Below are 13057 nucleotides of genomic sequence, written 5' to 3'. Positions count from 1 at the left end.
TTTTTTCCTCTCTCCAAAATTTGACCCAGAATTTAAGAAGTTTATATAGTCTGAGCAGACTGAGATGAGATATAGCATTACCACTTTCTTAATTATAAAAAAAATTACATCTCATGTCACTTTAGATTTAGAGTAGAAGGGATTTAAAGGTCATCTAGTCTTAACTCTCATTTTACAGACAAGGAAACTGAAGCACAGATAGATGATAAATATCTGAGCTATGACTGAAAATTAGATCTTTCTGATTCCATCTCCAGGGTTCTATTTATTATATTATGTAATGAAATCAAACAAATGCCATTGTTCCAAAGATGAATACTTTCAAAGTTAGCAAGGCCTAAGACTTCTTAAGCTACAATTAAGGATCTTTCTTTAGACCCTCAACTGCTATTTTTCATTAAATATCACTGAGTAATGGATATTATGTGCATGGCTTTGTGGTAAGGCCTGAAAGAGAAACTTTATAAAGGTAACAGACAATCTTTACTCTCTAGGAGATTATAATCTAGTTAAAGATAAGATAATACTCTCAAAAAGCAGTTAAGTAGAAATTCAATTCAATTCAGCAAACATTTATTAAGCCACTGATATGTCATGTAATGTGTTGTGTGCTAGGAAATACAAAGATGAAACTCAACAGTTTCAAACTAGTAAGGGAGATAAAAGACAAATATAAAAATAACCACATTATCAATTGTATTATGACAAGTACAAGGTAAAAGTCCAAACAGAAAGATATGAGAGTCAGGAAGGCTAAAGGAACATTTAATAGAGGCTGTAGCATCTGAGTCAGCCCTTGAAAGCAGGGAAGGATGTGAGTAGGCAGAAATATAAGGAAAGACCATTTTTTAAAATTACTGTTAACTTTTTAAAAAATTTAATAGTATTTTATTTTTCCAATTACATGTAAAGATGGTTTTCAACATTCATTTTTGCAACATTTTGAGTTCCAAATTTTTTTCCCTTCTCCCCCAAGCGTCTTTCCTTCCCCAAAACAGCAATCTCATATAGATTATACATGTACAATAATTTTAAACATATTTCCATATTATTCATGTAATGAAAGAAAAATCAAAACAAAATAGAAAAAACACAAGAAAAACAAACAAACAAACAAACAACAACCACACACAAAAAAGTGAAAAAGTATGCTTCAATCTAAAATTCAGTCTTTATAGTATTCTTTTTGGATGTGGATGTCATTTTTTATCTCAAATCAATCAGAATTGTCTTTGATCACTATGTCACTGAGAAGCTAAGTCTCTCACAATTAATCATCACATCATTCCTGTGTACAATGTTCTTCTGGTTCTGCTCACTTCACTCAGCATCAATTCATATAAATAGGAAAAATCATTTTAGATGTGAGAAATGGTATGCAGAAAGCCACAGATGTGGGAAAGAGAAAAACAGTCCAGTGAGTAGTCCAGTTTGGGCTAGAATACAGAGTATAAGAAAGGGAAAATAGTATAAGGTCAGAAAGGTAGTTTGGATCTAGAGTTGCGGAGGCCTTTTATAGGAGGTTGTGGAGTTTACATTTTATTTGCTACCCAGTGGAGAGCCAGTGAAAGTTTCTGAATAGAGAATGAAAAGGACAAACTTTTACATTAGGAAGATTATTCTGACAGCAATATGAAAGACTGGAAGTACAGGGAAAAAATTATCCAAGCAGGAGATAATAAGGTAAAATAATTGCAGTGGGATTGGAGAGAACATTAATTATATTTGCAATGCAGTCTGTGATTAAATGTCAGAATGGCTGAAGATGTCATAGACAGGGAAGAGGAAGATGATTGTGCATTGAAATTATTAGGAAAGGCCCAGGGGAGAATGTACATAGGACTTGAATGGCACTGCAGGGAATGTACTGGGTTTGAATAGTCATTGTCTTAGTTTTTCCTAAAAAATGGTTCTGCCATTCATACCCATGATAGAAAGTAAGGTACTTGAAGTTAGAGACTTCCCTTTTGTATATCTAGTGCTTAACACAGCATCAGGCACATAGTAGGTATTTAATAAATGTTTGGTGAATAAATGTGTGAATGATTAGATAGCTTTCTTTCCATTAAAGCTGTTCACCTCCCCAAGCTTCACTACTGCAATAACTTCCTAACCAATCTCTCTGGTAGTTTCTTCTTCTTCCACCCACCTCACAAAAAGCTTCTAGACTTCTAGACTTAATTTCCTAAAATACGGTTGTTAATACATTGCTCTTTGACTCAGAAAACACCGGTGAATCCTCTTTGCTTTCAAAACGAAGTTTAAACTCCTGTGCTTGACATTTAGGATTCTCCATGATTTAGATCCAGTATATCTTATTCCACATTATCTTCCTAGTTTTTAGGGGGAAAGATTAGTTTTAGACCCGTTGAGTTAGAGATGACAGCAGGTAATCCAAATGAAATCCAGCTGAAAATGTATATAGACTATTATAAATATAGAACCAAAGTTCAGGTGAGGCTTGGAGATATAAAGAATATTCTTTAAAAAAAATAGTAGTAACACACCTCTCAGATTGGCTAAGATGCCAGGAAAAGATAATGATAAATGTTGGAGAGGATGTGGGAAAAGTGGGACACTCATACATTGTTGGTGAAGTTGTGAACTGATCCAATAATTCTGGAGAGCACTTGGAACTGTGCCCAAAGAGCTATTAAACTGTGCATATTCTTTGATCCAGAGGGTTTATACTGGATCTATATCCCACAGAAATCATAAAAAAGGGGAAAGGATCCACATGTGCAAAAATGTTTGCAGCTGTCCTTTTTGTAATGGCAAGGAACTGGAAACTGAATGTGTATCCAACAGTTGGTGAATGACTAAGTTATGGTATACGAATGTAATGGAATACTATTCTATAAGAAACGATCAGCAGAATGATTTCAAAGAGGCCTGGGGAGATTTACATGAATCGACACTAAACAGAGTAGAACCAAAAGAACATTGTACATGGCAACAACAAGAGTGTGCAATGACCAATTCTGATGGACTTGGCTCTTTTTAACAATGAGGTACTTCAGGTCAATTCCCATAGACTTGTGATGGAGAGAGACATATACATCCAGAAAGAAGACTGAATGTGAATCACAACATAGTATTTTCACCTTTTTTGTTGTGTTTGCTTGCTTTTTGATTTCTTTCTGATTTTTCTTGTGCAGCATGATAATTGTGGAAATATGTGAAGAATTGTACATATTTAACATCTATTGGATTACTTTCTGTCTAAGGGAAGGGAGGGCGAAAAAAAATTGGAACACAAGGTTTTTCAAGAGTATGTTGAAAATTATCCATGTATATATATTAAAAATAAAAAGCTAAAAAAAGTGATAATTGAACACAGAAGATGGGATCAGTATCAGTGAATACACAGGAAATAAAATGGATATAGAGAAACCAGGAGGATAAAAATAGAATGTAGTTCAAGAGTAGATGAAGGTTGGGCTCACCCAACCTTCATCATTCAACCATTTTGTAGATAGGAAAACAAAAGCCTCGAAAGTCAGACCCTCAAAGTCATACAAGGGGTAAGAGATGGAGCCAGAATTCAAATTTACATTCTCAAGACTCCAAAGCTAATTCTATCACAAGAAGTCAGTAAAGGAGACAGAAGATCCAAAAGAGCAAAGATCCAAAAGAGCAGGATGAGAATACAAAAAGTTCAGTATCTTGAAAACTAAAGGAGAAGAGATCCTTCATGCTTATTTTAACCAGTCATATTAGAATACTTGAGTAGAATATTCATTTTTATGCCTATTGGCTGCACAAGCCTTTGGTGTTCCAGCAGCACTGTTGGTGCTATATTAATTTTCCTGACCTCTAGTCCTTTATTGAGATTGCTGAAATCTTTAGTTAAATTGTACAGTTTGGTTCTAGCCACACCTAGTGCTGAGGATGAGAATTAGGAACTCAGAAGGGAAGGAAACCAGTAGTTTTCATCAGCTGTAAAAAAGTCTCAGCAGGAAAATCTAATTTTGTGGAAGGTATTCTGCCTGTACTCTAGGGAAGAGCTGAGAAGCCAGTCATTCTAACTCATGTAGAAATGAGGGAACAAAGGCCATAAAGACTACTGAGATGGTTCGATTAAGAGGTCTTTCCAACCATTGAAGGAACCCTTCTATGTGCTAGCTAGGAAGGGCTGGGGACCCGGCAAACAAAAGAGCCAGAGGTGTATTAACCTATTTTAGAGTTATTTGGGGACTGGTTTTCACACGATAAGTGTTATAACACTTCTTGAATTAGACAGAAAGTGGTAAATGGACAGCAGCTAGAGAGGTAACAAAAGCAGCAATTATTAAGCATGATAATGGAGTTTCAAAGTCTCAGTGAGACCAGTGCAATGATGCGCCATAAAGAGATGGCAGCAGTTGAGGGACAGAATACTAAAGGAGAAAAAGAGCTTGCTTTGGCAAAGAACCTTGGTCCACAGGATTTGCTGGAACCAAAGGATAAAAGTGTAAAGAACAATGAGGAGGAAAGGAAGCAAATGGACTTTGCCCTTTGCTGGTACTATGAGTCATGCGAACTGGGCAAGCCTGGGAGGGAGTTCTGATGTTCATAAGGAGGACCTTGGGAGGAAACAAAATAATTATTTTTGAGAAGTCTTCAAGATGAAGCTCAGGCTTGGTGAGCACAGCACTGAATTAGTACATGATTCATCCTGTATAACATAATTTGGAGCTATATCCATTTATCACCAACCTTTAGGCTTACAAAATGTGAAAGACTTTTCTATGACTTACCCATTCATTTGTTTGTACCCTTAATGCCTCCTGTTCCAGTTTCTCCATCTCTTTTTCTCTATTAGTAGAAGAAACTGCCAAGTAGGAAAAACAGTTTTTCATATATCTTTTTTCCTTGTTTTCTTTTACTTCTCTCTCTTGCCATAAGAAATATTGAAAAGGTGAAACTAGTAAAGAAAAAAAATTCTCATAAATGCCCAGTTAATTTGTTCTCCTGCTACCTAAAGGCACAAATGAAATAGATTTCCTTTTCTCTTCTTCTCCAGTTAGCAGTGGCTTTATATATACAGGTAAAATTTACTGATTAAACATTTCTCACTAACTGAGAAATGGGTTTTTGTTTTGAGTCATTTAAAAAAAAAAAAAAGATTCCTTCAGAACATCGTACTTGAACAAAATTAGATATTTAAATAAGATACATTACCATATGGTATTCATCCTAACCTTAAAACTATCTAATTCTTTTTATTTTTAACGTAATTTCTTCTACTTTGTCATTATTCATCTTTCATTTTTATACTTCCAAAACAAAATAAATAGCACATACAGAATTTCTAAATCCAACAAGAGATGCTTTTCATATTATTGGAGACAGGAAGGATAGAAGATACACACACAGAATTCTGTTTGAGATATAAAGTGATCCATAATATTTTAAAATAAAAATAATTACAAACTAGACCCTAATACAATTCTAATACATAAAATTATCCAATGATTTATTTTTCAGGAAATTTTTAACATTGCATATTGAACTACTTAAGTAGTTGAACAGATCTCAAATCACACTGCTTTTTACTTACTAATTAATACTCATAAGATTTAAATAAATAAATCCCACTTGTTGAAAGTATGTTGCATGAAGACATGAACTTAAGGGTACTTTGTTTGGTGTGCAAAACAAAACATAACAACCTTTTTTTGAAATCTTAGGTCCCGGTATGATTTAGTGGAATGAATGACCTGGAATTAAGAAAAACCTAGATTCATATTCTGCCCCTAGTACTTATTTATTAGTGGATAAGTCATTTAACTGCTCTCGGTTTTCTTATTTGTAAAATAGGGTTAGCAGTAGCTACAAATTTTCCTCAAAAGGCTACTGGAAGCATCAAATGAATTAATGTGTATTTAGAAACATTTTATAAGCATTGACGCATTGTAATATGTTAGCAATATATTATGTAGAAATACATTTATTATAAATATTAGCTGTTTGTCTAACCCTATTGTTTACTTATTTTAGGTCCAACACCCCTGCACCTTGCAGCTCAAGCTGGCTCATTAGAAGCAACTATCTGTCTCCTGGGTCACAAAGCCGATTATACCCTATGTGAAAGAAGAGGATGGCTGCCTATACATGTGGCTGCTTTCTATGACAATATTTGCATCATCATTGTTCTCTGTAGAAAGGATCCTAGTTTGCTAGAAGCTGAAACAGTAGCTGAGTAAGTCACTAAGGCAGTTTTGTCCAAGAATCGTAGAATTTTAAGTGGGGAGACAATTTAGAGAAATTCTCTAGGCTAACCATTAGTCAATATAGTATAATATTATGGTAAATTGACTTCCTGAAATTTTCCACTTGATTAAATTTTATTTTGAATTATAAATTAAATTTTTTTATATTAAAGACTACATCATCTTGGAAATATGTTTAGAAGAATCACACATGTTTAACCTATATTGGAATACTTGTTGATTAAGGAGAGGGTGGGGAGAGGGAGGGAGAAAAATTTGGAACACAAGGTTTTGCAAAAGTGAATGTTGAAAACTATCAAAACTATCAAAAGCTTTTGAAAAAATAAAAATATATTATAAAAATAAAGATTATATTATCATAGAATTTTAGAAGTAGAAAAGACCTTAGAGATCATCTAGTCCTGGCTCCCAAAAGAAGAAGAAATTTCTTATGTAAAGTTCCTAATGATGATCATCCCACCTCTCCTTGAACACAATGATACAGGGTATTCCATATTTAGACAGTTTAATTAGAAAGTTCTTTTTAAAATTTTGAGTCAAAATCTTAATATGCCCCCCAGCATTTTCCCTCAATTCTACCTTTGGAACTACACAGAATAAGTCTAACCCTTCTTCTAGATAATAGTTCTTTAAATACCATATAATGGATGAGGATCCCCCTGTTTTCAGAGGACATAATAATGACTCATACCACATATAGGGGAACTTTAGCAAATTATGTGGAAACTCAAGAGAGAGCAGCTTAGTAATCCACACAGGAAAAGCCAAGTGGATGAAGAATACTTTAAAAAATATATTTTATACATTCATTCATTTATTTTAGTTTATAGTATTCTATATTATTATTAGTATTATTTTGCTGAGCCAATTTGGGTTAAGTGACTTGTCCAGGGTCACACAGGTAGAAAATGTTAAGTGTCTGAGGTCAGATTTGAACTCAGGAGGTCCTCCTGACTTCAGGGCTGGTACTCTATTCACTGCACCATTTAGCTACTCCTTTCCCCATATTTCTTTGAATTTTTCATGTTCATTATTTTTATGGTTCAAGAATATCTTTATATATATATATATGTCATAACTTGTTCAAACTTTCTCTACTTAACAGATATCTAGTTTGTTGCCATTTTTGGGTGGGTTTTTTTGCTATTTTAAATAGTGCTTCTAAAATTATTTTTAATATGGATAAAACTTTTCTTTAATATGGATAAAACTATATAATTCCATACTGCTTTCTAAAAAAATGGAAAAAGTCACAGTTCTGCCATTGGTGTATTAATAGCTTGTGTCTTGCCATAGCCAATTTGATGGGGATCAAGTGGAACCTGATAACTGTTTTAATTTACATTTCTTTGACCGCTAGAGATTTTGAACTTTTCTGTGTGTAATTGTTGGTTGTTTTTTTCCTTTTGTGAGCTGCTGCTTATATTTTTTGACATATCACTTGAAGAAGAATGGCTCTTATTCTGATAAATTTGTGTCAGCTTATATAGATTTTGGATGTGAGCCATATTGGAAATGTATGATGTGAATATTTTTTTTTCCAAATTTTTTCCCTTCTATTCCACTTGCATTGATTTTTAAAAAGCTTTATCTTTTTTATATAATTAAATGAATCTACTTAATGCCATAATTTCTTGAGTCATATTATTAAGACTATCTCCTCTTCACAATTGTGAAAGATGTAATGATCTTTTCTGCATCTAGATTTTTTAAGTGAAGATCTAATATTTGTAAAGTGCTTAACACAATGACTGGCACATACTAGGCATTATATAAGTGCTAGTTAATAATAATAATAATAATAATTTTCTGTATATATCCTGATAGATTAATTCTCAGATATTTAGTACACATTGTCATTATTTTAAATAACAGTTTTTCCTTCTTTTTTATTAGTGAAATATAAAAATACTGGTAATTTTTGTGAGTTTATCATATCCTAAAAATTTTTTCTTGTCTATTATTTCAATTAATATTTTTGTTCATTCTTCAGGATTTTCTAAATAAAATTGCAAAATAAATATATATATATTTGTGTGTACATGCATGCATAGCATACATATACATATAGATCAAATGTAAATATACTTCAATTTACTAATGCTTTTAAATTTTTTCCATCCTTCCTTCTTCTCTACTTTACGTTAAAATATAAATACCACTTAATCATAAGGAATTTTTTTTAATGAATGAGTTTATATGACTGGCATTATTTGTTCTCTGAGTGTGAGTTTGAATTGACTTGTGAATCTATCTGGCCTGATTTTTTTTTAAATTAAGCAGCTTATTAATGCCAAATTAAAAAATTAAATTTTGAAAAATACCTTATTAATGGTATTTTTATTTATTTTTCTAAAATTGGTTTCTTTAGATCATTTTTTTATCAGTGTAGGTATTTCAGATTTTAAAAGATACTACTCTATTTCCTTTATAGTCTTAATTCTAGTGTAAAATGAAAATTGTTATATTCTATGATTTTATTTCCTTGGTATTTATTGTGGCTTTCCTCTTCTAATTTTTTATTTTGCCATTATGATTTTCTACAGTTTGTTTTGCTTAATTTAGCAAATTATTAATTCAGTTTATCTATCTTTTGATAAATTATGTCCTGAATTTAATAATAGCTAACATTTACAAAACACTTCAATATTTACAAAGTGTTTTATGTAAGTTATTTATTAATTCAGTTATTCACTTTTAATTCTGCTAATTTCTTATTTGATCTTTGTGAATTTTATTATCATGTTTATTTTGGATATATTTATTGATTTTCTAATTTCTTAAAATCATATACATCATAGAATCATAAATGTGATTACATAAGTTGTTTTCTTTTTTAATATAATAATGATAATAAAAATAATAAGTAGCATTCATATAATGCTTATCATGTTCTAGGTACTGTACTATACACTTTACAAATACCTTGTTTGATCCTCACAACCTGGAAATTAATTGCTATTATCCCTATTTTATAATTGAGAAAAAGAGCAAAGAGAGGTTAAGTGACTTATCCAGGGTTACAAAGCTAATAATTGTATGAGAGTGGATTCAAACTCAGGTCTTCCTTATCCCAAGCCCCAGTGCCATACCACCTAAATATATTCAGTGAAATAAATTTAGATTTAAGAACTTCGTTAGCAACATTCTGTCCTATAAGTTTTTCTATGATGCATTGTTATTGTCATTTTTGATATAATTGCTTGTTATTTTTATAATTTGATCTTTGATTAAATTATTCATAACAAATTGTTTTGGTCTTTCTTTAGGCAGGTGTCTTGATCATATTTTCCTTACTGATTGTTCTTCTAATTAAATATTGATCTGTAATAATAGCATTTAAAACAATTGCTTTTATGCATTTAATTATGTTACTACTGGCTGATAGTATGATTAGTTTTTTTTGTAAATGAACTATGCATATTTAAATTAAAATTATCTAATAAATCTATTCAATTTTATTAATGTCATCTCAAACTATTTTTCATCATTTTATTCAACTTTGTAACTTATTTCTTATTTATCTCTTCATTTGATTTATCCTATACTGAAAATGGGATGGTAATATCTTCTGCTATTGTTTTTTTCTCTCAGGTCTTTTATAATTCAGTTTAATTTTTCTTTAAAATGTAGTTACAATATCATTTAATGACCTAATAATGATATTCTCCTACTATTAATTTTTTCCTTTCATCATGATAAACCATACTTAACACTTTCTACTTTACAGTTATTTTTTACTAGAATCATGATTCCTATTGTTGATATATTGGAGTAAACTAATATATAACAATAATAACAAATAAATAATAATTCCAAATTCTAATTTTAAACTTATAAGTGTCTTCTTGCCTCAAATATTTTTCCATTAGGGAGCATGATGTTGCAACTTGTCTTTTTTTTTCATACTATAACTTATTTTATATAGGTGAATTCAATCCACTAACATTTAAAGTTATAATTGTTATTTCCTCCCTCTATTTTGCTGTTGTAATTTTCTCTTCTAAAATCTATATTATTTTTCCTAAATTAGTCCAGTGTTAGACATTTACTTTGATTACCATATAGATATAATTCATGTCTCACTTCTTACAAAAATGACAGCCATATTCCCAAACTCCTTTTTCCTTTTAAATTATAATACCTCTTTCTCTTTGCCTTTCCTAAATAGGACAACTATTTTAAAGCTGCCTAATCTCCTTTCTTTTCCACTTTGATTATTCAGTATTTGCAGGCCTCCTAATTAAATCTTTTCCTTTTCTTGAACCTTCTTTTTCTTTTAAAAACTAAGTACATGAATGTTTATATTTTGGGTATTTAATTGGTCTCTTTTCCATCCTCTTCTACTTCCATTTGTAAACTTTAGCTATTGGTCAAAAATGACCTCTATTTGGGCATTTTATCAAATGAATTAAAATTATTGTTGCCTTGATGTTCTCCTTTAATATATATTTGAATATTAAGCACAGGAATAGCACAATGTACTACTATGTGACAAGCAATTGAACATTTTGTAGATCCTTTCAGTTTATGTACCTAATAAATTTACCTCACATTTATTAAAGATATCAAGCATTAAATGCAATTAAGAATATTATAAAATACTTTATTATAAATACACAACAATGTATATAATAAATTATAATCATGGATATACTAATTCCTTCCATCACTTGACACAGCTTCAGATTATAACAATTTCTCTGGATTTTTGTTGATTCTGATTAAAATTCATGCTGTCCTCTCATTCAGTGCTTTTCCTTCTTCCTTGGGACATTTTTAGGTTTTATTGCATTTTTGTCATTATTTTATTTGCCATTCATAACTTTTAAATAGATTTAATTTCTTTTGATTTAATGATTCAAAGTTTTATCTGATGTCTTTTTTGTTTTCATTTTTTATTTCCTTGAGTATAATGTTCTCTATGAGAATTGACTGGAAGTTTGTTCTTGGACTGATTTATATATTCAAGACCTTGGTTAGGCTTTCTTTCATTTGTAAAAATTCTTAGATAAGCTGTAAGGAATTAAAAATGTACATTTAAAAAAATTCACATGCCATTGTATTGTTGTTCAGTACGTTCAGTCATGTCAGACTCTTTGTGATTCCATTTGAGGTTTTCTTGGCAAAGATACTGGAATGGTTTACCATTTCCTTCTCCAGATGATTTTACAGATGAGAAAACTGAAGCAAACAGGGTTAAATGACTTGGTCAGGGTCATACAGTGAGTTAAGTGTCTGAAGCCAGATGTGAACTTGGAAATTAGGAGGATTAATCTTCCTGCTTCTGTGTCCAGCATGCATCACCTAGCTGATCTGCATATCTTATTACTAGATTAGCTGGATAGATGATTCTATGGTGAAGTACAATTTCTCTTGACTTTCTCTCTAAATCAATGTGTAGCTTTTTCTTTGTTTTCTTGTGAAGGGTGAACTATCCTTACAATATGAACATGGTAGCTTGATGTGTGATGGCTTTTCTTTTCAGCTATTTGGAAAATCTTTTTATTTTCAATGAAAATTTGTAGTATGATGACAGTGTGTTAAATGAATTGAAACTGATTTTTTCCTCTCTCTGCACATATTTATTAATACGTCAAAAGTTGTGGGAAATTATCTTAAGCAATTTCCTTAAAATAGTAATTATATTTTTATTTGTACTTAATATAACAATTAAATCTTAGAAATGTCTTTGATTTCTGCCTCCACATCACATTATCATTGCTTATAACATTTTCGAGCTTTTATCTAGTTGAATCACCACCAACTTACATCATGAAGAGAAAAATGAAATAATATTCAAAATAACAAAAGAAAGGAAGCAGGACCTGATATAATTTTAGTCTGAGAATTTTGTTCCTATTTATTACATTCCTTTGTTGATAGGAACATTGTTCCAATATGAACACTGGAAACTTTATTATTTTATCTTGTTCCATTTTTGCTGATATATCTCTTATTTCAAAAAACAGAACTTTATTTTCCTTAATCTTTCTTTACTGATATTAGATGCTCCTGAATTTCTTTCAGTGTTCATTATTTAATTTAATTGAGCATGCTAGGTCCTGCTTCCTTTCTTTGGCTATTTTGAAAATTATTTCATTTTTCTCTTATGATTTTTCTTCAGAACCTCTTAATTCATAATATTTGTTGTGTTAGAAGGTTATTTTTTTCCTGCTGCTTTTTTATTTTCTTGTCTTTTCCTTTTATATATCTGACAGGCTATTTTCTTTAGAGATTATAGTTGCTCCTTTTTTTCTTATCCTCCTTCTTACTATATAATTTATATGCACTCATTCATCCATTCGTATTTGAATATTATTTTCTTGTGGCAAAGGAGGTATTGAAGAACTGGCTTTCTACCCTACTGTAATGTCCAGACTAGCTCTCTGGAGGACCTCGGGATTAGCCTGAGTCATTGGTCTAGTGGAGGAGTGAAGGAGGCAGGAGGGCCACCATGAGGCTGGTCAAAAATGGAGTCTGGAGTCTGGAATCTGGAGTCTGGAATCTTCTCTTGTGTTTGTGGCTGAGAGCCGTGACTGAGAGGAGTCTTCTGTGTCTGAGACTCCCTTAGATACCTCAGTACAATTACATCATTACAATACACTGAACATGTGCAACATTTACATCACCATACCCATTATCTCACACTGAGTAGGTGCTAAGGTAGAAGCACTATGCTGACCTAGATTTAAGTACACCTTTTCAGAGTTCCAGCCCTCCACATCTCCCACTTTCTTTTGTTTTACAACACAGATGCTTACCCCTCCTGACTTCTCAGGGAGATGAAAACACCAAAGGGAAATGGGGAGTCAAACCAGATATTGTTAGCGGGATTCTTC

At 31.6% G+C, this 13057-nt stretch overlaps 1 protein-coding gene across 3 annotated transcripts in view; it reads left to right on the top strand.

Moving 5' to 3' along the window:
- Positions 1–13057, top strand: part of ANKAR (ankyrin and armadillo repeat containing) — a 96733-nt gene that overhangs the window by 30073 nt on the left and 53603 nt on the right. For all 3 annotated transcript variants that reach the window (XR_004233068.1, XM_031960320.1, XM_031960321.1), the window contains exon 11: positions 5983–6184. Coding sequence is in view for 2 of the 3 variants with exons in the window: in XM_031960320.1 (XP_031816180.1) it covers positions 5983–6184 (202 nt within the window). In the remaining variant the exon portion in view is untranslated. The remainder of the gene's footprint in view (positions 1–5982; positions 6185–13057) is intronic.

The sequence above is a fragment of the Sarcophilus harrisii genome, chromosome 3, assembly GCF_902635505.1.
Source record: "Sarcophilus harrisii chromosome 3, mSarHar1.11, whole genome shotgun sequence".
In the NCBI taxonomy this organism is placed as follows: Eukaryota; Metazoa; Chordata; class Mammalia; order Dasyuromorphia; family Dasyuridae; genus Sarcophilus; species Sarcophilus harrisii.
This window is presented reverse-complemented; position numbering and strand designations above follow the sequence as displayed.